The sequence below is a fragment of the Pituophis catenifer genome, unplaced genomic scaffold, assembly GCF_029215685.1.
Source record: "Pituophis catenifer annectens isolate HBS135680 unplaced genomic scaffold, rPitCat1.0.hap2 SCAF_1, whole genome shotgun sequence".
NCBI classification, from domain to species: domain Eukaryota; kingdom Metazoa; phylum Chordata; class Lepidosauria; order Squamata; family Colubridae; genus Pituophis; species Pituophis catenifer.
This window is the reverse complement of record NW_027256881.1, coordinates 295,510,923-295,536,065: the sequence shown is the minus strand read 5'-3', so window position 1 is coordinate 295,536,065 and position 25,143 is coordinate 295,510,923. Positions and strand designations below refer to the sequence as shown.

General features: G+C 42.7%; 1 protein-coding gene across 1 annotated transcript; it reads left to right on the top strand.

The window, feature by feature from the left end:
• The first annotated feature begins 17,823 nt into the window (after positions 1-17,823).
• On the top strand, positions 17,824-22,719 carry NKX2-8 (NK2 homeobox 8). Its single transcript, XM_070935881.1, has 2 exons — positions 17,824-17,989; positions 22,202-22,719. The coding sequence occupies exons 1-2, from the start codon at positions 17,824-17,826 to the stop codon at positions 22,717-22,719; spliced, it is 684 nt and encodes a 227-aa protein (XP_070791982.1).
• The last annotated feature ends 2,424 nt before the right edge of the window (positions 22,720-25,143 follow it).

Genomic DNA, 25,143 nt, shown 5'->3' with positions numbered 1-25,143 from the left:
TTGGAGTATAAGACACACCTTTCCCCCCCTAAAAGGGGGTGAAAATTTAGGTGCGTCTTATACACCAAATGTAGCACCACCCACCCACTGGCCCCCACCCTTTGGCCTCTGCCTCCCAGCAGTTTATCTCCTTGCAGCAAGCAGCAAGAAGAAACAGCTCCTTTCAGCTTCAGCACAGCCTAATTAGCACAAGTTGATTGGATCGGCCTCCCGACTCTCAGCTGTTTTGTGCGGGCCTCTGCTGCTTGCTGCAAGGAGGTAAATTGCTGGGAGCAGATTTTTTTTTTCTTGTGATAATCAAGCTATGCTGAAAATTAAAATGAAAGTAATCAGGCTATTTGCTGTTTGCTGCAACAAGGCAAAATTGCTGGGAGGCAGAGACAGATTTCTTTTTCTTGTTTTCCTCACCAAAAAAGGTAGGTGCGTCTTATAGTCCGGAGCCTCTTATACTCCGAAAAATACGGTACCTTCCCTTAATCTTGATGCCATTCAGTTTACGCTGGAGTATACCCAGATACTTGTATTGGAGCTGGAGTCACACATAACCAACTTGCTGCCAGATATCTCATGCTAGTTCTAAAAAACAAGAGCTACTAAAGGTATTATTATCCTTGTAGAATTTTTCTTACCAGAGCTACTTTTTTGTCCAACCATGGTAATATTTTTTTCTCTTACTTTTCAGCAGAATTTTGTCACTCATTTGGTTCATCCACTAGACAATCAAACAGTTAGAAATCAAGTACTGTATCCAGGATTTTATATTTTAGTGTATGTTAGCCCTATGCAAGATTTTCAATGTCTAACAGATGTAGTTTCTTATGGTGACAGGGAAACAGTATTGAGTGCCTATAGGAAAAAGAGAAAAGGCTATTCTTGTATTCAGCTTCCCAACTGCCTTCTACAGGGAATGAAACATGTTTTCTTTTAAAGATCTTTTTGCATGTTCAGCCATGGATTCATAAGTCTGATCTGCTTCAACAAGTCTGATCTCCTTCATATTCTTCATACCTGTCCCAGTCCTGTTCTCAGTATTTGAGGTGTGGCTATTTTCTGCCTCCATCCTCCACAATATCCAGTGTCAGTCCTCCATATGAAGTTTGCAAAGCACCTTCCAAACACATTCTTTCCCATTATTTGCCATGCAGCCCATCTTTTGTCAGGTATGGTAACAACCCTTTTTATAAAAGGAGAGTTGCCACCTTCTAAGCCCTTAACTGTAGGAAATTGTTCCTGATGTCAAATTGAAACCTGTGCTTTTTTGTAATTCAAAGCCCTAGTTTCTTGACTTCTCTGAAAGGGTAATTGTCTATCCCATTGTCTACATGACTTTCCACATTCTTCTCTTCTCCAGGTTGTTGTTGTTAGTTGCGAAGTCGGACCCCATGGACAATGTTCCTCCAGGCCTTCCTGTCCTCTACCATCCTCTGGAGTCCATTTAAGCTCACACCTACTGCTTCAGTGACTCCATCCAGCCACCTCGATCTCTGTCGTCCACTTCTTCTTTTGCCCTCAATCTTTCCCAGCATTAGGCACTTCTCCAGTGAGTCCTTCCTTCTCATTAGGTGGCCAAAGTATTTGAGTTTCATCTTCAGGATCTGGCCTTCTAAAGAGCAGTCAGGATTGATCTCCTCTAGGACTGACTGGTTTGTTCACCTTGCAGGAATCTTCTCCAGCACCATAGTTCAAAGGCCTCAGTTCTTTGGCACGCAGCCTTTCTTATGGTCAACTTTCACAGTCATACATTGCAACTGGGAAAACCATAGCCTTGACTATACACACTTTTGTTGGCAGGATGATGTCTCTGCCTTTTTAGTATGCTATCTAGATTTGCCATAGCTTTCCTCCCTAGGAGCAAGGGTCTTTTAATTTCTTGGCTGTAGTCCCCATCTGCAATGATCTTGGAGCCCAGGAAAATAAAAACTGTCACTACCTCCATTTCTTCCCCATCTATTTGCCAAAAATTGAGATGTCCAGATGCCATGATCTTAGTTTTCTTAATGTTGAGTTTCAAGCCAACTTTTGCACTCTCCTTCTTCACCCGCATCAATAGGGTCTTTAGTTCCTCTTCACTTTCTGCCAGTGGTATCATCTGCATATCTGAGGTTGTTGATATCTCCAGGTTAAATATAGCCAATACCATTCCTGCCCTTATGATTTTAGTTGTTCTTCCCTTTCATCAGCATCCTTCTTAAAATGTAGTTCCCAGAACCGCATCAAAATTGTTTAGTAAATATGTGTAGGATTACATATCATCAGATTATTCTGGTTTATTTGCTAGACAGATTTCTAGCAGCGGTACCAATCAAGAAAAGATAAATGGAACCCAATAGCTTCTTGGTCACCACTAGGTCTTAGAAGAAAGTTCCACTGTATTCAGCAAGTGTCCTTCCCTGGTAAATGGGCATCGCTTATTGCCAGAGAGTGATCCTTATTTTCATGGGAATATCTCCAGACTGAGTGATAGGCACTGTTGCCTTGTGTAGTGGCTAAGATACTTAATTATTAGTGTACTTTACTCAAATTCTCTCAATTCATATACCAACTAGGAGAAGGAAAGAGACTTGTGGATAAGAAGCTGCAAAAGGCTTCTTTCTTCTCCCACTCCTTGATTTTTATACAGAAATAAAAGTGTTTTTCACGATCATCCAGGAAGGAGGGAAATTAAAAAAAAAATAAAAACCCAATTTTGGACAAAATTTTCATCTGGATGTGCAGACACGGGCACTACAGAGGTTAGGGCAGTCTTAGCCAAAGCCTGATAAAATTATTGATCAGCCACGAATAAAATCTTTTATTCCCTGCTGTCCCCCTCCCCACCCCATCCCCGTATGCTAGCGAGACCTTTTGCCCCCCTCTTCCAAGGCCAGGAGGCCTGTTTCCAAACAAGATCCGAGCGAGTTGCCTTCCGGAGCCACCGGCTCTTCTCTTTTGCCCTGCTAGTCCCCAGCGGAGGTCAACCACTCCGGGCCGCGCTGTGTGTGTGCTCGCGTCCTCCTGCGTGCCGCAACCCGTCTCTTTGGGTGGTCGCCCTTTCAGCCATTGTGCGCGTGGAAGTCGCTGACAAGCCCGGGCTCCCATCTTCTCCTTATTCAAAGGCCAGGATTCCGGGCGCTCCCCCGCGCTATTGGCCGACAGCCTCTGATGCAGAGGCATCTCTGCTTCTCCTGACACTGGCAGTCCCTCGAAGGATATGACTTAAGGAGGTGCTGGCTGGATTTAGTCGAACTGTGTTCTTCTTCAACTGGATCCTGCTAAGAATTTTAGGAAGCAACTTTCCACCAGAAGAAATCGAGAATATTCAAGGTTGCAGCTATCGGATTATGTGCATTACTGTATACCTGGCCAATATTTTGCATACACAAATATGCAATTTAACTGATTTATTTTTAAAAGCTTATGCATAGGAATCTTCTCAACTAATGGTCAGCGCTTGTTGAGAGTTAGATAAGGGTCAAGAGGAGCCATTTGTGGCTATGTAGTGATTTTAGGTTGAGCCCCTTTTCATCCCTCCCCTTGGCTCTGCCAATCCTTCTCCTATAAAAGTAACCTTAGAGGGTGGAATCAAGATTCAGGAGTCCTGTGGTTGGATTTTTAAAAAAATTAAAGGCATGATGTTTATAGGATAGGAAGAGAGCCATACAGGAGTAAATTCTAAAAGAATATGGTATCTTGGTGGATCACAAACTGAACATGAGCGAGCAGTTTGATGCCACTGCAAGAAAAGCAGTGATCCTAGCAAGAAAATCTGATCCTAGGTTGCATACACTGCACTGGTCAAATTGTACCTAGAATATTTGTTTTACTCAATTTATATGATCCTCCCAATTCACAAATTATGATCCCTAGCATTAAAGTAACATAGCATCAAAATAGGAAAAACAAAAATTAGCAACAAAAAATAAATAAATACAGAGAACACAGAACACAGCTTAACCCTGACAAAATAAACTCATCCAACGCATTGGTCCAGTGCCTCAGGTGGGAAGAACCAGATTTTCAAGCCTTGAGAAAAACCAGCGAGGTCAGGGACATCTGACTCTTGCTCTCATAGTTTATGACAGATGGCATTGATGCACAGAAGGGATCAAAGCATCCCCCTCTCTCCATCCAGCTCTGGAGGCCATATTTTAGGGAGGACTTTAGCAAGGAGGGATTAAGAGGAGTGCAATCCAGGTAATAAGGAGTCCAGAAGGAATCTCTTATAAAGATGGGTATGTTTAGCCTGGAGAAAGAAGGCATGAAAAGATCTGACAGCTGTTCTCCAGGATCTGAAAGGCTGCCATATACTGTAAGAGACAAAGTGAATTCAGAGGTGTTGCAGAAGACAGGATCAAAAACAGTGGGTTTAAAAGTATAAGATTTTTGTTGTTGTTGGGCATCAGCAAACAAATCCCAATGGGAAGAGCTGATCCCTAATGGGAGAGAAAAGTCTCTGTAGATGGGGAGGTGGATTTTTCAGTGCAAGCAGAAAATATGGAAAGAGACTGGTTGTTTGGGGGGGGGGTGGGCTGTCCTACCTCACAGGGGTGCTTTTGTGGGGATAATCTTGAAAGAAGATGTTAATATAATCTGCCTTCAGCATCAGAGGAAAGGCAAGATAGAAGCATAATATAAATAAGCGAACCGTTTTTCTGCTGCTGCTTTCCAGAATAAATGGTTCCTTTTTATAGTTCTCAAAAGGAGCTATAAAATCCACCTAGAAGAATGAGTGGGGTTTGGATGTCCTTTGCTGTTTCCTTCCCATAAGGATCCCTTTTCAGGCCTATTCCCGTTCCAGGTTCGATACCGAGATGAGGGTCTTTTGGTTCTTGAAGCCTGAAAAGTTTTCTTTAAAAACGAAAAGGGGTTTGATCAGGTTGCAAATCCACGAGTCAAAAAAAGATCCCTTCAAGCCGCTCTTGCCAACAAGATGGAAATTGCTCTCATTGGTTCCGTTCTCAAGCAAGCTAAGAACCAGGGTGAGTTAAGCACTCAGAAATGGGTTTTAATCAATACAAGGAGAGCTAGCGTAAAGTTGCCAAGTTTGAAAAATACTGATATAGGTGATACTCCTACTCCCTCATCCCATTCTAATTCTTTCTTTCTTTTTGTAAAGGGTCCTTGCTGCTCTCTGAGCTTGGTTGTTTTCTTGCAGGAAACATCATCAGAGCTTTCATTACCCTAGTTTGGGTAATGAAATATCTGCAAGGAAACAACCAAGCTCAGAGAGCACCTAGGGCTCCTCATTTTCAACCCTCGGCTACAAATGTTCTCCTGTATGGTTTTGTCCTTATAGCCAAGTGGCCAGCTCAGTGGTGGAATTCAAATTTTTTAACTGCCGGTTCTGTGGGTGTGGCTTGGTGGGCGTGGCTTGGTGGGCATGGCAGGGGAAGGATACTGCAAAATTTCCATCCCCACCCCACTCTGGGGCCAGCCAGAGGTGGTGTTTGCCGGTTCTCCGAACTACTCAAAATTTCCACTACCGGTTCTCCAGAACCTGTCAGAACCTCCTGAATAGCACCCCTGGGCAGCGGATCAGGAAGAGCAGAGGAGCGAGTCCCAAGCACAGATGGGGGCCGCTTCACAGGCCTCCGGTGATTTAAAACACTCAACTTTTAAAGGAGTTCCCGCATCTTGTATTTACAGTAGTGGCCAAAATTGTGGAAACCTTTTGGGGAAAGTTTATTTTCTAAAGCTAGCTAATAACATAACTTTTTTTTTTTGGAGTAGTACCATAAAAGAATATATCAATGGAAAGATAATTTAATCAGAGTGTAATGCAATAACTTTTATAAAGGATTTGCTATTAGAATAGCAGTTACAGTATAAAGAAGAAAAGTGAAACACGTAGAAAAAATGAGATATACAAAAATTGTCACCGTGTCAGGTGATAGGACGGTAACCTTTAGCATGAATTAAGGCCTTACAATGTCTTCCCATGGAGTGAACCAAATCTTTTAGTTCTGCAGCTGTTATAATGTGAAACCAAGATTGAAGGATTGCTTCTATTAACTGGGTTTTACTGCTGGGTCGCTTCTGACTAACAAGTTTCTTTAGTCGGCTCCGTAGATTTTCAATTGGGTTAAGGTCTGGGCTATTCCCAGGCTATTCCAGCAGTGGAATGTGATTATCTTGAAACTCCAAAAAAAAAAAAAAAAAAAAAAAAAGTGGTGTTATTAGTCATCAAACCTCAAAAATACACTTTTCCCAAAACGTTTCCACAATTTTGGCCACTACTGTAGAAAACTCCCCCCCCTTCATAATCTCACTTCCACGGGTGACTGGAAGGGCCGACCTTTCCCCATCGGGTCAGAAAGGCAGGCGATGAATATTTTTGTGGGGAGGAAGAAGCGGGGATGGCAAAAGAAAGAGAGGAAACGAACTCCCCTCGCTGCATATATTTAGTAAATCTGATGTCCAGAGAGTTTTGCACCAGTTTTGCACGCAAAAGCTAACCCTAGAAATCCGGATTATTTAATGAAGGACTACATTTACGGTTCCTCGGTTTTTTCTAATTCCCCTTCTATCTAGGGAGGGCTATTTTCCTCTCCTTCTCAAAGCGGAGCGGTTGAAACTGCGGTTAAACCAAACGAGCTTTGCCGATTAGGCGGTAGGAAGCCAACGCTTAAAGCGGACACAAGAGGCTGAGAAATTTTCGCTGGTCGTGATTAAGCAGAGTCAGATGGAAGCTCCTCTGTCCCAGAGACTGGCGCTGAAATGTTCCCTCACCGGCGGTTGCTAGGGGGGGGGGGGAAATATTTTAATGAAAATAATAATAATAAAAATATTCCTGCAAGGATGGGATCAGGGAACCGAGGACTCCTGGACTCCATATTCCTTCCCTTCCCAGCTACAATTCACTGATAGATTCGAGAACATTCGATTTAAGTAGAGAGAATCACTGGCTTTTTTGGGGTGGGGGGGTGGGATATGTAGGGTTTTGCTAAGTATACAATCCACGGAAGCTCAAATTCATTTGCGGACGGCCAGGAAACTAACAAGTAAAAACTGCAGTTCAGCCCGCTGAAGAACAGCAATTCGCTTTTCGTTGATATTCTGCGTACAGGCCACCAACACGGTTCATCGAACAACTTGAGCCAAAGACTACAATCCTGAAATCAAAGGAGCTTCCATTCAGCCAAACAACCCAGTGAGTTTGCTAAATCAAACCCCCTTTATGCTAAAGCTGAGTTTCAGCTGGGGAATAAGCTGTTTATCAACTCAAGAAGTAGTCTTACATTCTGTCCGCCTGCCTGCCTGCCTGCCTGTCTAATCTACCCACCTACCTATCTATCATCTGTCTTTGGAAGACAGCCTGGATAGCTCTGCAGACAAGGCACTGCAATTTAATACCAGCTGTCTGCAATTAAAGTAAGTTCGAATCTTGCCAGGCTCAAGGTTGACTCAGCCTTCCATCCTTTCTAAGGTAGGTAAATTGAGGACCCAGTTTGTGGGGGCAATAAGCTGACTTTGTATAAAATATACAAAAGTATAAAGGCTATTGCTTAACGCACTGTAAGCTGCCCTGAGTGTCTGGAGAAGGGCGGCATATAAATCAAATTAAAAAAAAAGTGAGATTGAAATCAGTGACAGTTTATCAACACAGAATTTAAAGACTTTAAATAATAAATCGTATATTTGGAAATTCCATCAAAATATGCCAAACATTGATGGAAATTTGTATTCTGTCAGAATTTAAACCAAAACACTGTGATATAGTAAATCAAACAGAAGAGAGTATCTCTAATTCAGGATTGAACAGTGGCATTCTTGGCACCCTTTGTGCTTGGATGTTTGCTGGCCGAAGTTTTATTACCCAACTAGGGAACATAATCAGAATCATTCTTCCCAGATCTTAAGCCTTTTAAATGTGTTTGAAGTCATTGCCTATAGTGATCTATAGCCAGTGATCAGCTGTACTAGTTTAGGTCCAGCCCTGGGTATCAATGTGATAAGCTCCCAGAAGAGAGCCAGTTTGGTGTAGTACAGCAGTGAGATAGAAACTAGCTCACGAGTTCTAGCTCCACTTAGGCATAAAGCCAGCTGGGTGATTTTGGACCAATTACTCTTTCTTAGCCCTGGGAAATAGACAATAGTAAACCACTTCTGAAATTTGGCCAAGAAAATTTGCAGGGAGTACAGGCAGTCTTCAACAGAAGTCAACAATGACTTGAAGGCAAGAGAGAGAGGGGGGAGGGGTAGGGGCAGGGGCAGGGGTAGGGGCAGGGAGAGGGGCAGGGAGAGGGAGAGGGAGAGGAAAAGAAAAAAGAAAAGAAAAGAAAAGAAAAGAAAAGAAAAGAAAAGAAAAGAAAAGAAAAGAAAAGAAAGCTCCCAGAAATGAAATATATAAAAACCTTCTAAGGAGATTTGGCTCTAATAATTTGTTTAGATATCTGTACTATTCAGTTGACTAGGACTGTAATATCCAGCCATTAATGGCACACTAAGTGATGGAGCAAACTCCTGGTGCTGCTTTTGATAATGATTATATTTTGCATTTCTGGCAGGAAAAAAGGCAATGTGCACATTGCTACCACATGGTATGAAATAGGTAGGGCTGAGATAGAATGGCACCTAGAGAACTTCAATGGCGGGGGGGGGGGGGCGGGGGGCGGGGCGGGAGATGAATTTGAAAAGGTGCTTCCCCATCCTTACTGAAGACTTTGAATGTTGGATCTGATCCTTTCCCATCAGAAAGACTATATAGATGTACCTGATTTTGGTACAAAGAGGTGCATGCACCTGAAACAGGAAGAACGTATTTCTAAAACAAAAAGTCCCAGTTATTTTCTTGGTAACAGGATGGAAGTAGTTTGCTATTACAAAGCCTACAGCCCTGAGATTTCCCAGTGTCACTGATCTTGATGGTCTTGGTTTTTCAAAATCAACCAAGGTGGATACCTGCAGCAATAGAAACACAACTTTTTCCCCATCCTGTAATATGAATGTTTAACATTTTTGGCTCAATTGTCATCTCTCACTTTGTTTTTCTACCCATTCAGTATTTATTAATTACGAGATCATTAAGTCACATCCTAAAGATAGCAAATACAATAATTTGATGCACCAGTCATAAAAGAGACAGCTGAGTTTAAGAATTACTTGAGAATATTGCTGGAATTTCGTCCATAATGAAGGAGCACACCAAAACTTTCAAGTAAATTCCATGGATAAGAGAACAGTGATAAGATTACTGTTGATATTGGCAAAATGGATTGTCACCCTCAATACATTTATTTCACATTATGTCATTTGAGTGTTCAACAGCGCAATAACTTTATTCCCATTTTGGTGAAGGTGGAAGAGCATTTTACAGTGCCTATTTTATGCAAGTGTCAGAATAATTCTTCAGGGTTTTTTTCCTTTCCATAATGGAGATGATAATTCAATATACCAGAAATGTGCTGTTTTCCTGTTTTTCTTTCATCTATTAAAGAAATCTATTTTCAAAGTCAGAATTTTCCATACACTGTGATTATCACTAGACAGCCCATAGATATTGACCTCTGGTTCTCTCTCCCTCTAATGGCTTTCCTATCAAAGAATTCACATAATACTTTTTCATAAGACAAAGGTGTGTATTGAATGCTAACCTGTCATATCTCTGCACTCTCTGCTAAAGTCACATTTCGATCTGCATGGTATAAATCCAACCAAATCCCAGTTTTACTCCAACCATCCTCACCTTATTCTAACCTAGGAGATGTAACCTTGTAATCCGCAATAATTGTGTGATATCTGAACCACATACTGTATATATTTTCCACCTCTGATCTGAGAAATAATAAGTGTGGTCTGAAAGCAGAACGTTTCCCCCACCTACAGTCCAAACACAAGTTCACCCTGTAGGAATCGGTCAAAAACGATTCCTAAAAAGTGGCAAAGTAGTCTTCCACAGCTAAGCTTTGCAGCACGGGAGTAAAATATGAATTAGGAAGAATCCATGGTGAGAAAATTGAAGGGTGGGTAAAAAATAAATAAATACTGAGTTTAAATTTCAGCTATACAGCACTGAGACTTTAGTAGCTCAAAGCAGATCTCTGCTAACTCCTCCCAAGGGAATTACCCATTCCACCCATACCAGCAAGCTGTTCCGAAGAGCTATTAAAGGGTTAGTACTTAGCCAGCTTGAAATTGGAAGAGGCGTGTTTTTTGGGTGCCACTGGAGAGAATTTATAAGAGAAAGAGCAAATATTTGATGCTGAAGAGCTCTTAAAGGCTGATGAGGACCATTTACTTATTCCTACACACCAGTGTGGGCTTAGGATATTCAATAGATTAAAAGGCTAAGAGAGGTCACTGAAGTAGAGACTTTCTCTGCTGACTTTTTCCCCTCCTCTCTTGCAGTATTTCAAAAACGACTCTCACGTCTAACTTTCTTGAGAGAGTCCTTGGCATATCTTCTAAGAATCGCCTCTGCATACTTCGTCTCCCCGGTTCCTCCTACTCTCACAGTAGCAGCCAGGAGCTGTTTGCCTCCAGGGTCAAGATTTTAATACAAGGACCTTGATTTGGACTGCCTTGGGGGTGGGAGGGGCAAGTCATTGATAAAAAATATATATATTAGCGTACTACCGATGCTCTGCTAAAGATTGGACCGTGCGATCTTTTTTTTTTTTTTGACCGAGCACAAATGTTTACCCCTCATATTCTTGATTTGAATTCTGCTTGCTGTGTTTTAACGAGTTGATCTTTATCGCACACGCACCCACAACCACACCTCTAGTTGTCTGGCATGGTGGGCGCAAGGAGGCTTCTGTCCCTGAAGGAGTTGTTTCCCTGAAGTCGTTCCCATTTAATCTCATTTAAAAAGACATAACTAATAAATTTGTATGGAGTAGGCTGCAGTGGACATAAAGCAGAGTCGATAGTGGTTCAAATCCCATTGAACCCAATTGAAAACCATGACAACGAGAAATAAGCTCCGATTTATCCCGGAGAACTAAAGGACATTGTCAGGAGGCGTCAATCACCTATTCTTCCCTCCTCTGAACAAATGCAAAATCTTGACTGGAACAAATGCTTCCAACAGGTCCAGGACATAGGGCGACATTTCCCCTTTGTTCACAGGCTACCAGTTGGCATGTATTTGTGTTCCCTTCGGACCGACCACCCAGGACGCCGGGGAAGCTGATCGACCAGCAGCGGAGGGGACTGGAAAGGCAGCGGCGGCGGGCGGGGGGAGGAAAGCGCCTGTCCTGGGCACGCTTGATCGGTGGCTCCGCTCAGCTCGGCCTGGGAATCTCCCATTCATTGGAAGCCTATCCAACCCCCCCCCCCCCTCAACCTTCTGTATGCCAACAGGGCTAACTGGAGCCCGGTTCCTGTTCCTCCCGGGCCACAAATCAGCCCCCCTCCCCCCCGAGACAGCAGCTTTTGGGAGCTATTCCTTGGCTCTTTATTGGCGTTTCTAGCCCAGCCCGATTGGAGCGGGGGCAGGGTAGGGTATGGCTTAGTTCTCCCGGCACAGAATTGAAAAGGGGAGGCTGCTGTTTGCACAGGGACCTGTGAAAATAATTCAGGAGAGGGTGATAAAGAATGCCCTTCCCCAATAAAAGGTATCTATTAACGTAGGCAGAATTTTAATTTCTATTAAAATGACTTTTCCCCCTCCTTCGTGGGGGGGGGGTGGAGAAGAGGTCAATTCTGGGAAGAAAAATCATTCTAAAGCTCTAATTCCTGATTCAATCCAGGCACATCAAGAGGAGCAGAAACCTTTTATGTGCTTTTGGTAGTTTCCCCACTTCCATAATTTATTAATCAAATAAACATCCTTCAAAAATGACAAAAATGACGCTCTGTTGCTGTCATCTCTTAGTGCCACTTCTTCAGGCTGGCTCTAGCCATTAACAAGCTGAACGCATATCACATTTTTTTTTTTCAAAAGGCAACTGGGCTTCTTGTTGTTTTTCCTCGAAGATGTTTCGCTTCTCATCCAAGAAGCTTCTTCAGCTCAGCTCAGCTCTTCACAGAACTGAAGAAGCTTCTTGGATGAGAAGCGAAACATCTTCAAGGAATCAACAAGAAAGTTCAGTTGCCTTTTGAAAAAAGAGCATCTTTGGTACAACTATGAGCTGGACAACTGAGAATTCCCATAGACATATCATACATATTTGCCTAAACATGATTTGGGTTTGAGGTGTGAACAGATGCTGAAGCGAAAAGAAATGGGCAGGATTGAGAGAAGGAGGAGGGGGAAGAAGAGATATCAGTGGTTACAGTACCGATGAAATCAAGGAAATTTAGTGAAAGAACAGTAATTTATCACGGGAATAGCTTAAGGTGGTAGATATTTGTCCACTATTTCTGACCCGCTCAGTGGTATTTAACCAGTTAACTAACTTGTCTTATATGCTATAGCATAATTTATTGCTCTGAAAACTGATAAGTAACAATAGGCTGCAATCTATATTGCTATAAATACATTTAAATGAGGGTGTAAATCGCTACTGATTTCTAAAGAAATCAGTAAGAATTCTAAAGCAGCCTTAAATAATAAGAAACAGTTTAAATAAAGCAGAACATTTTATTTTGGGCAATTTCTTGGGCTGAATGGCGTCATAGACAGAAAGGAAAAGGGATCTGGAAATGTGCTTGGTTATAAAGTTGCATGAGATCCTTTTTTTCCCTTGCTGGCACCCGAATGTTCTGCCAATGCCAATGTTCTTTGTACCAAATTTCCATTTCAGTTTTAAGATAAGCCTTCATATTCCATATTTTTCTGCTTAACCTGGAAAAGGAACAAAATGGATCCAGTTATTTCATTTTATCCTCTAGTAAAAAAATAAAATAAAATTACAAGGGTAAGCCTGCTTCAATAGGAAGACATTCCTGTATTTTGGGAGATGGAGTTTTAATCAGCAAATCATCATCTCCAAATGACCATCTCCCCAATCCTTCCAATGAAGTCACTAAATCAGGTGGCACAGCCAGCACACTATCTATTTTGCCAGGACCATCTGCAGATTTGGCAAGAGGTATTGCCAAATCTAATCAGCGAAGGGTGTTGGTCTGGACATTTACTTGAATAGATGTGGATTGATTGCAGAGCCTTATTCTTCTCCAGGTCCTGGTGCTTCCATGCCTATGAGAACAGCCTCAAAATCCCACAGGTGCCTCCTAGTTTCTTTGCCCCTGTCCAAGGGGTCTGTGACCCAACACTGTTGAAATTTAGTACAGCTGTTTAAGCAATGGGGCTTATTGAATTTTATATTCAAGTATTTCATTTCACCTGACTGGCCATCTGTTTTTTCTCCTCTATATTTATATCCTTTGTTGTTGTTGTTGCTTCTGCTTCTGCTGCTGCTGTTGTTGTTTTCCTACTCTCCTTCCTATTCCTCTTCACTGTCTTTACCCTTTCTCCTTTTTTGTGTGCATTCTCTTCTTGAGGATTCATTCATTCATTCATGCTGCCTGGGAGAATGACTCCTCCCTACCCTTTTGTCATCCTGCCTGTCTCTTGAGGGACTTCTCAAAGCTCTCTTCTTTGCCTAAAGCTCTGTACTTTACCTGCTGATCCAGATTCTCTCCCCCCCCCCCGCCGTCCCAACTTCTCACAATTAGGGCCATTCTTTAAGCCTGACCATAAACAATGATTCTTATTGTCATCTTCTAATAGGGACCCTGAATCCTCCTGGCAGGAGTCCTACATCGTTTATGTTATACTTTAAATCTTGAGCATTTTAGTAGACGTTATTCTGAGTCCACTAGCTACATACATTAGGACAACTATGAAGTGGTAATAATGAAACTTAAGTTACTTATGTGTTCCGATTTCTTCACCCACTAAAATCTTGAAAAGATAGTACAGTCAATAAAAGGAATATACACACAAGTTTATGTAAAATTAGGCCTGTTATTACACACAGAACAAATCCATATCATACATACATATTTTATGGCACAACAGAGTCTTACTAACAAGAATACAGGAGAATAATAGAATTTACGGTTATGGTCATGCAACTGCACATATACAAAAATCACTATACCAACCAGATGCAGTCTCATCTCATTAAGGTCGCACTTCTAAATATGTGTGTAGATGATTGGGGTGGCCTAAAGATGTCTCTCCATCCTCTTTCATTCACAACTGGATCTTCTTGAATCTTCCTCCCATTCTGTGAATTTGCTACATTCCACTCCGTTTTTCCTGCTCCATATCTTCCCCAATTTTCTCATCCGCCCAAGTCTATGCCTGTTTTTTTTTTTACTGCTATTTCCCAAACATCCCCTTTATATGACAGGATCCAAGAGGATCCAACCCTTAATTGTGAGGGTATCCGCAGTGTGAACAATGTTCATTTCCAACTATTCTGAATAGATTTTTGAGTTGCATTCAAAGTAAAGATGGCAAGTAGCTGCAGGACAGCCAATTTAGTGGCTAAACATTTCTCCTTTGTCTATTTGCTTATTAGGAGAGAAAGAGGGAGGGAGAGAAAAAACACTTTTTTATTTATTTATTTATTTATTTATTTATTTATTTATTTATTTATTTATTTATTTATTTATTTCCTACTTTTAGTGTTTTCATTAATAACTTATCCTCCTCCTCCTCCTCCTCCTCCTCCTCCTCCTCCTCCTCCTATTTTCCCCACAACAACATAAAACTTGTCACAATTGCAGTTTTAAAAATCAGCCAACAGGATTAAAAGGATGTATTGTAAATACAGGTTACAATACTTGAATATTCTTGAACTACAGAAATGAAGCAAATCTGGGCTATTCAGGAATGGATTTAAGTGTGGAAAAATGTTCCGTCCCTCATCTATTTAACCTAAGATTCAAGATGTTTCCCCATGCCTTGTGTCTCTGGCAGGTGCATCTCCAGATTTTTAGGAACATAACAAAGTCAATCTTGCAAGTCTAAAGTTTGCAGCCCCATGGACAGACAATTTGGTTAATAATATTCTTTACCACTGGACTTCAGGTTGTAGTGATCTTTGAAAAACTAAAATATCCCATGTAACTCATCTTAATGTCAGTCAGATGAAATGCTTTCTGAAAAACTAAAATATCCCATGTAACTCATCTTAACGTCAGTCAGATGAAATGCTTTCTGAACAGCTACTATTCTAAGAAATAATGAGGAGTAGTAGATTTTGGATTGTTAAAAACACAATAAAACTGGGGTTCCTAAAAGTAGTTATCAATCTGATAATTAATTAATTAATTAATTAATTAATTAAAAATTACCTAACTTATTGGCTGAACTCCAAATATAAAGTAATTGCAAATAATATTTTCACCACATATTTAAAATTACAATGTAATGTAATGTAATAAAATAGAGTACTAGATAATGTATATATTAGCCAACAAGGATCAGTTAAAAAAAGCAGTTAGCTATCCTGTTCCAATGGTAATAATATATTATCAGCCACTACATGTGTCCATGCATCATAATACAGTAATTATAATAATAATATTATGCAATAATGTACCACTAACATATTCACTCTCACAGCAGTAACATGAATGTAACTATGTCAAGGTTAGATTGACACTCACCTACAATTGTTTCAGTATTAAATGTAAGTAAGGCTCAGTTTCTAAAAGTTTTCAATGTAGGATAGTTGAAAATAGTCTGGATCTTTTGATATTGTCAAGAGTTCTCATTTAAAATAATGTCCCTGTGTGGCTTATGTGTAACAGAATATTTTGCTGGCTATAGTATGAGGTCTCTTTTGACTTGAAAATCATAGTATTCAAAGGAATTGATATAGATGTCCCATTCATTTGATTTTTGGTTTGGGTGGGGCATTACTTTTCCCACTGGGAGGCTCAGGCAGGGAATTGGAGCTGTCCAGCCAAATGAGACAACATAATAGCTCCATACAACTACATTTTCACCTTTACCTGTGAAAACTGTATGGTCGTTTTTGTCTTTTTTTTTTTTTTTTTTTTTAGGGAAGAGGGAGGGCAAGTGGATTACAACAGGATTATTGGATTGCAATTGGATTATTTTTCTGTTCCTTAGAACCCAGAACGAGACCATTTCCCCACCATCTAAACCAGCTTTCTCCAGCCTGGTGCTCTCCAAATGGATTGGGACTTCTAGAGCATGGATGCGTGGAGGCTGGAAATTGTGAGAGGGATGGTCCCACAACATCTGGAGGGCAGTCCGATAAACAAGGGCTTGCTTGCTGCTCAGTGTCACATGCTACACCTCCTGGGTAAGATCAGTGAGCCTGAACTACTGAAACTTGCCAGTAGTGCTCATGACTGCCAGAGGCCCAGTTAGTTCCTTCCACTAAGACCACCCTGCCTGGAAATGGAGCCCCACCTCTCAACCCTAACAGGAAAAAATGCAGCATTCACAAATTATTTAATTACCCAAATGTTGGGGACTCCCTAAGAGGTGGCTCACTCAGAGCACTGGTTCAAAAGCTCAGCAACCACATGCGAGTGATTATGGGTCACAATTCAACTGGACTTTTCAAGAAATGGGTCCCAGGCAACTGCTGGCTGCTAAAATCCAGATCTGGTGAAGAAAGATGAAAACTGCTCCGTTTGAGATGAGGTGCTGCAGAACAGGATGGGCTGGGAGGGAAAGGGACAACTTGCCGCAACCAACTCATCCTGGCCAACTCAACACGGGACAACTCGCTGCAGGACAATGTAACAATTCTATTTAATTATTTAAAATAAATAAAAAATATTTTAATTTTTGCCATTCACATTTTATTCTTATTGGTCATGGCGAGTTGGCCCTTGCAAATTGTCACAGATTGGGACTGGAAGACGTGGGATGCAAATGGGATGCTAAAGTCCCAGCATTTAAGGTGTGAAGAGAAGGATTCAAGCCCATTGCAGAAGAGCAGGAAGAGGAGGAGGAGTGCTAGGTACTTTTTTTTTTTAATTTGATTTATATGCCGCCCTTCTCCGGAGACTCAGGGCGGCTTACAATGCGTTAAGCAATAGCCTTCATACTTTTGTATATTTATACAAAGTCAGCTTATTGCCCCCACAAACTGGGTCCTCAATTTACCTACCTTAGAAAGGATGGAAGGCTGAGTCAACCTTGAGCCTGGTGAGATTCGAGTTTATAGTAATTGCAGACAGTTGGTGTTAATCACAATGTTATCAGTCTGCTGAGCCACCAGGCCCTTAGGTGCTGCTGCTACTTAGCAGCAGCACCTTTCATCCTCCACTTTCCCCCCCTTGGAGTGTTTTCCAAATACAGGAGGGGAAAAAAGAACACAAATAGGTTCCATGAAAAGGATGAAGCAGCGGGGAGAAATCCAAGCATCTCCAAGCCAGCCTCCGGGGACCAAAGCTGCAGATATCCTGTGAGGATTCACTTTGTGGGTGAGGAGAGGGCTGGAGGGGCTGCCAGGAGCGGCTGCGGTTCTCTCTCTCTCCTCTCCCCCCGAAATACCACCCAAGATGTTATTCAGAGCGAACAATCCCCATTATCTGTCCCCACTTTGGCCTAATCAGACAGAATCCGTAATACTGAAGGCCGCTTCCTGCTGGCTTTGGGGAGGGGTCTCTTTCTCGCTCTCTGTTTGGGAGGGTGAGGGTGAATCTCCGGAGGAGAGGACAGAGAAGTGGATGGGTGGGTGCGGGGGGGGGGAAGAGGAGGAGGAGGAGGAGGAGGGGCAGGTTGCCTTGCCTCCCATTAGAGCTTTTAGCACTTGACTAATTCAGGTACTTAGCAGCTCATAGACAGGGACGGTTGAAAGCAACCAGTGTTTACGGTGGGGAAGACTGTTGATATAAACAGGCGCCCCCGAGGTAAGCGACACTAATCTCCTGCCCGAGGGGAAGCCGGAATGAGCGTCTCTCCGAGCCTGGCCGGGGTCCAGTAGCCTCTGCCCCGCTAGCCCGCCCGACGCGACCATGGCCACCTTAGCCAGGGGCAGCTTCACCGTGCGGAGCCTCTTGGATTTACCTGAGCAAGAAAGTGGCGGCGGCGGCGGCAGCAGCGAGGGTCAGGAACCGGCAGAAAGCTACGCCGCCTCTCCCTTTCGAGCTTGGATGGAAACCGAAAGAAGCCACTATCTCTGTGAGTGCGGGGATGGGGGATGGGGGGGAATGGAAGGAAGGAAGGAAGGAAGGAAGGAAGGAAGGAAGGAAGGAAGGAAGGAAAGAAAGAAAGAAAGAAAGAAAGAAAGAAAGAAAGAAAGAAAGAAAGAAAGAAAGAAAGAAAGAAAGAAAGAAAGAAAGAAAGAAAGAAAGAAAGCAAGAAAGAAAGCAGAGGAACATGAAACTGAAGGATAGAGTCTAATCCAAGGTATCTGGAGGGCTCGAGGTTGAGGTGAATAATCCGGAGAAACTCGTCCTGACTGAAGAAGGATGTTCTATAGCAAGGGGGAAAAAAACCGACTTCTTTGAAATGTTTATACATCTGGAAAGAGAAAGAAGAAAATAGATCAAGAGTATATAAGAACATGAGAAGAGGTAAGCTTATTACAGCTAGTGTATATACAAGATGCTTCCCTCCTTTTTTGTTCAAACACAGACGCACAAAAACACTGCAGGTAGAAGGAAACAGGCACAAAGATTAGAAAGCAATTTAAATGTTGACATTTTATATAGGAAAAATATTCTGAATAGTTTTTTTTTGTGGCGAGCTATTAAGAATGTGAAATTGGAAGTCTGGTTTTGCCTGCTTTGATAGAGTCCAGAATGATGTACAAATGTCGCACTAGGCAAGTTAATAGTCAAACATTAAATATTCCCTTACCTACAGGTACACAATGATAAAGGCCTTGTTTACGGTTCCTCTGACTGACACTGTTAAATTATCCATATCTCTACCAGGATCCTGGCTTATTAAATAACCACAGATTTTGAAAAACGGTTTTATTTTATTACCTCTTTTTTCTAATCATATTCTTCCAATTCTTTTATTTTATGGGGAACGGGAAGGAGAGAGAACAAATAAATGCTCAAAAAAGCCTTTTGTATTATTAGAGATAAATAATAAAAAATAAAGAAACTCATCCTCATCATCAACCCTATTCAATCCAGCATGATTTTAGTTACTGTGAATAGATTCTGCTTGTATTTGTGAAAGCCATTAGATCCGTGGATGCAGCTCTCTACCTTCTGTAAATTTTTAATTACACAATTTTTAAATTGCAAAATATATTTCAGATACTTTTTTTTTAAAAAAAGTCATCATTACACCGTGTCCAATAGGTTAGCTTTATTTTACCCCCTCTTTCTTTATGACATTTCCCTAAAATGCACCACAATGTTTGAATGTCCAGCAGTTATTTCTGTTACTAAAAACGATCAGGAGCTGTGATGAAATAAATTAATAAAAATAACTTAATTCCTATTGGTAAAAAGTGGCAGCTAACCCTCTGCTTCCAAAGGTAGTTAAGTCCCTTGTAAATTTCCCATCGAACTCAACCAACTTTTTGGCTGGACAAGTCTTTCGTTGGGACCTGCTTAAGGAACGGATTTCCCTCTCTTTCCAGCCCAGCTGGAGCGCAACTTCGCGTTAATTCAGTTCCATTTTTTAAAAATAAGATACTGCTGTGGATGCCACCAGACTTTCTAAAATGATCGAAAGAAAAGTTAGGACTTAAGTAAAAGTGGAGTTAGCTTTACTGACATAAGGGGGCTTCTTCTATCCAAGAAAACCGATTCGGTTTCTTTTGCCCATCAATCTAAAACTTATTGGGGGGTGTTTTCCACTTTTCAGAAGATGAGTTCCACGTAGCTGAAAGAGGTTTTTGGCGCGGGTGTGGTCCCCAGAAAGCGTTCTGCTTTTCGGGTCAGGCTCTTCTTGTCCTGTCTTGACGTTCAAGAATAGAGCAAGAATTCGTGGAGAGTTCAGGATCGCCCCCATATTCATTTTATCTTTCACGTTAATCCCTTCAATCCAGTAGGAGCACCCAGGCAGGAGGAAACGCGCGCTGAATGGTAACCTATTTTACTTTCTTAGAATCTGGCAGCCCATCCTTTCGAAAAGATCAGGCGTCTATATATATACCCATACATACCCTCCTATATATGAGGACCGCCTCTTCTTCCCTCTGGACAGTTGTTTTCTCTTTTTCCATATAATATCTTCGGTTCCTTCGCAGCTAAGCTCGAAAGTGGGGGAGGCAGTTGCTAGGGATGGAGATGGGGGACCCAATGCTTCTCTTGTGTCTCGAGGTATTGGTTCCTATCACACGCGGGGAACCTCCTAACCCAAGCGGCACACCCTTCTGGGGTTCGTGCATATTCCTGACGAACATAACTACCCTCCCCCACACTTTGACACATTTCCCCATTATTCTCTTTCTTATCGGCAACTTCTTTCCCTGCTGTTGCTCAGTTTACGATGTATGCGTTCAACTTAGTCTATGGAATAAACCCATTGGACACTCAATAGGATTTAGTTTTGCGCATACAGGTATAGGAAACCGTTGTGAAGGTATTGCAAGGCTCTTCGCTGTTTTAGCTTAGAAAATCGTCAGAAATGGAAACTGATATAGCTATGCCTCTTTCTTTTCCTTTGAACATCAGTTATATAGGAATACAATAGTTTATTTACATGGTAACTATATCTACACCTGTATACGCACGTATATTTATATTTTCACACACAGTTAGCTGTTGACTAAAAAGATAATAAGGAACAACACTGGATAGAGAGAGCGTGTGACTTAGGGCCAGTCACTCTCTCTCCGCCCTATCATCTCACAGGGATGTTTTTTTGGGGAAAATAGAGGCGGAAAGAGTTATTTATAAAACTAATAAAGGTGATATATATATATATATATATATATATATATATATATATATATATATATATATATATATATTAGAAGAAATATAAGAAAGAAGAAAAGAAACTAGGAAAAAGATAGGTGAAGGTGAAAGATAAAAGCGGCGGCGGGGGGGGGGGGCGGAGAGAAACTCTATTAACCCCTAAAAAAAAGTAATGAATTTGAGAAATGTTCAGGGTTAATTCAAATGTTTCACACGGTTCACACGCTATCTTGTAAATGCTGTCGATCTCTTTCACCCTCCGTTCTCCCCCTTCCCCTCCCCTCCCCTCTGCTTGCTGCCACCTTCAAAAGTCGAGGACGTTTATTGAAAGGTTTCCGTTTCTGATCTTAGGTTCTGGCTTCACACATCGCTCTAAAACCATAATGTGTGTGTGTGTGTGTGGTTGTATTCCTTTAGCATGTTGGGAGAACCCTTCTCTTCCCCTTCCCTTCCTTTCTCTTCCTTCTCTCCCCTCCCCTCCCTTTCTTTTCCTTTCCCTTCCCCTTCCCTTCCTTTCCCTTCCTCCCCCTTCCTTTCTCTTCCTTCCTTTCCCTCCCCTTCCTTTCTCTTCCCTTCCCTCCTTCCCCTTCCCTCCCTCCCCTCCCCTTCCTTTCTCTTCCCCCCTTCCCCTTCGCCTTCCCTCCTTCCCCTTCCTTTCTCTTCCCTTCCTTTTTCTTTCTTCCCCTTCCCTCCCCCTCCCTCCCCTTCCTTTCTCTTCCCTTCCTTTCTCTTCCTTCTCTCCCCTCCCCTCCCTTTCTTTTCCTTTCCCTTCCCCTTCCCTTCCTCCCCCTTCCTTTCTCTTCCTTCCTTTCCCTCCCCCTTCCTTTCTCTTCCCTTCCTTTCTCTTCCTTCTCTCCCCTCCCCTCCCTTTCTTTTCCTTTCCCTTCCCCTTCCCTTCCTCCCCCTTCCTTTCTCTTCCCTTCCTTTTTCTTTCTTCCCCTTCCCTCCCCCTTCCTTTCTCTTCCTTCCCTTCCCTTCCCTCCTTTCCCTTTCCCTTCCCTCCCTCCCCTTCCTTTCTCTTCCCTCCCCTCCTTCCCCCTCCCTCCCCTCCCCTCCCCTTCTTTTCCTTTCCCTTCCCCTTCCCTTCCTTTCCCTTCCTCCCCCTTCCTTTCTCTTCCTTCCTTTCCCTCCCCCTTCCTTTCTCTTCCCTTCCCTCTTTCCCCTTCCCTCCCTCCCTTCCCCTTCCCTCCCTCCCCTTCCTTTCTCTTCCCTCCCCTCCTTCCCCCTCCCTCCCCTCCCCTCCCCTTCTTTTCCTTTCCCTTCCCCTTCCCTTCCTTTCCCTTCCTCCCCCTTCCTTTCTCTTCCTTCCTTTCCCTCCCCCTTCCTTTCTCTTCCCTTCCTCTTTCCCCTTCCCTCCCTCCCTTCCCCTTCCCTCCCTCCCTTCCCCTTCCCTCCCTCCCCTTCCTTTCTCTTCCCTTCCCTCCTTTCCTTTCCCTTCCCTTCCCGCGGTTTTCAAAAGCAAACTAAGGCCAACAGCCCGATCTTGTCCCGATCTCTCCCGCAGCCTCGGACGACAGCGGCGCCGAGAGCCGCCCGCGCCCGGCCGCCGCCTCGACCCGGCAGGCAGCGCGGGAGGCAGACGAGGAGAAGCTGAAGAAGAAGCGGCGGGTGCTCTTCTCCAAGGCGCAGACGCTGGCTCTCGAGCGACGCTTCCGGCAGCAGCGCTACCTGTCGGCGCCGGAGCGGGAGCAGCTGGCGCACTTGCTCCGCCTGACGCCCACCCAGGTCAAGATCTGGTTCCAGAACCACCGCTACAAGATGAAGCGCGCCAAGGGCGGCGAGCGGGGCGGCGCGGGGAGCGGCCCGCCTCTCCTGCGGCGGGTGGTGGTGCCGGTGCTGGTGCGGGACGGCAAGGCCTGCGAAAGCTGCAGCGGCGCCCCCCCCTCGCGAAGCCCCGGCGGGCCCCAAGCGCCATTCAACCTGCCCGGCTACTCGGCCTTTCCGCAAACCTCCTCCCTGGGCCTTTTCCCCGCCTACCAGCACTTAGCGCCGCCTTCCTTAGTATCCTGGAACTGGGGCTGAGGAAGATCCTGAGGGCTGGCCGGCTGCCTCCCTGGACCACTGGATCGGCTCCCTTCTTGAGGAAGAGACACCCTGGCCTTCGCCTCGCCCGACGGGGCTTTTGCTTGGCGCTCTCGGGACTTTGACTCCCAATAGAACTAGTTTAGAGTAAACGTTTGGCGGATTGCAGGCCTTTCAAAACAATATATATATATGAAAAAGAAAAGATCCATTGCAATATTCTTGGGAAGGGTCTCCAGCTGTGTTTTTTACCTTACATGGAAGTCGTGCTCTAGTATGTGATTAGGATGAAAAGGGAAATATGATGGTCATTTCAAAAGGGCTTGCCAATCCTTCTTGCAAAAAGCTGGGCCCTCTAGGTAAATGTACAGAACAGAGACAAAAAGGTTGCAATTCTATGCTTGCCCAGGAGTAAGTCTTGTTGCTGTGTAGGGCTCCTTAGCAGTTACTTCCGAGAAGGCTTGTGGAGATTTGCATTTGGGCAAGTTGCAACTTTTGAGACCATCCAGGTTAATTCCAGCACATAATACGCACATCTTTTCTGAAAACCGTAAAGGCTTTCAAATTCAGAAGCATGTTTTTACAGGACAAATGGGAGTTTATCATCCAGGAACAATTGGCTTGGATTCCTTAATAGAAGAAAGTGAAGTTAGGACCTAGAATGATTTGGGAATAAAGTCAATGGAAGCCTAATTGGAAGGGTCAAAAATGGTGGATGACTGCACAATACCTGCCAAACCTTCCTTTTGGCCTTTTGTTTTAAGAATCTAGGAAACTGACATAAAGAACCAGTTGCATTTCAATTGAAGTGCAGCAGATAAAGAGCAATCTGTGTTGGATGAAGTTTCTTTTTTTAATAATTCTACTCATGGGGGTTGCTGGAAATTAGTGTCTCTGGGTGGTTCAGAAGCTGCCATAGAAGGTACTTGTGTGATCAGAGTGGAAGAGAGGAGATTTAAAAACATGTATTGGGATGATTGGTTCAAACTCCTTAGAAATGCCTTGTGGCATTTTGCTTAATACAATGAGGTCTCAGAAGTGAACCTCACTGATTTAAAGGGCTACTCTTTGAATAGTTAAGCACTGTAACAAATGTGTTCCTCAACAAATTGTATGGATTGAAGTCCAGTTGGCAAGTACACAATAACCAGAGTTTAAATGGTAAATAAAATGCCAAATGTACAACCTGCTGTGACAAAAAAGTAAATAAATTTTAGACAAGATGGGTGGCACAAAATTGAATAAATTAATAAAATAAAGACTTGCTCTCATCCAGCTCAGTTCCTGGAAACTACACACACACACACACACACACACACACAGAGAGAGAGAGAGAGAGAGAGAGAGAGAGAGAGAGAGAGTTAGTTGGAAATCTGATGAAATCAACAATGGTCTAGAAATTGAATTTGAAGAAACTCAATTTTGAGTCATTTGCATACAGCACTAGTGATTGAAAGCATTCTCTCATTGGGGTGAGATGAAGCCTGTCTTTGTCAATCAGATCTCACTACCATAATGGTTTGACTGGTTTAGACACTTTAGTTTATTACTGCTACCTTTTCAAAGTCCTTTAAAGTCCTGTGCAATTTTTCAGTTGGATTACCTGGGGATTCAGAATTCTGGGAATTAATTCAATAATTTTCAGCTCTAATAAAGTTGGTGCAGATTCCAATACTTCTGTTCAGTTGGGGATAGATTATAGTTGCTTGCAAATGTCTATTTCAACCTTAGGGGGGAAAAGGATTGAATATTGGAGGGCAGGCATTTGGGGGAAGGATCTGCCCTTTTCTGCTTCCTTTATGGTCCCAACAGCTTTCCCCACATGGTGATCCTGGGGACCATCTGTGTAGCTGAACTCATATCTGTTGTGTGAGAGCAGGACAGGTTGCCATAATTTCTATAGAATACGACTTCTTCCTTCCCATTCTCTCTCCTTGGTACTGTGGAATAATGGCCATATTAATAAATGCAATTGCTATTGGGTTTACTATGTGGATGTATCCAGACAAGATGCTGCTTAAGATGACCATTCAGGGTGATGTTATTATTGAGAATGATAATAGTCTCAAAAATATTCTCGTAGAATAAATCTAATAAAAGGAGTAGGTCAGCCTTAGTATTGCAAATTTTGATAAATATTGCATTGATGTAAAGCAATCTCCTGGCCCAGTCTGGCCTATGGTCCTTGGGAACCAACAGTTTGGAAAGATCTAGACAATGAGGACACAATCAAATATATCCCATGGAAAATGACATTCTTGAAAGGGATTGTGCACCAGATGTATTAAGAATAAATAATGATGACTAATGCTTTGTCGGAAATTTAAGATCATATCATCAACCACAATCTGAAAGGTAGTTTGGTCCTGGGAATCTCCAATAATCAGTCTTCCTTAAAAATAAATTTGAGTTTGAGATTTACTT

Coding starts and splice junctions, on each gene's coding strand:
- NKX2-8 (XM_070935881.1), top strand. CDS start 17,824: ATGGCCACCTTAGCCAGGGGCAGCTTCACCGTGCGGAGCCTCTTGGAT. Junction 17,990..22,201: donor CGAAAGAAGCCACTATCTCT/GTGAGTGCGGGG, acceptor TCTCTCCCGCAG/CCTCGGACGACAGCGGCGCC.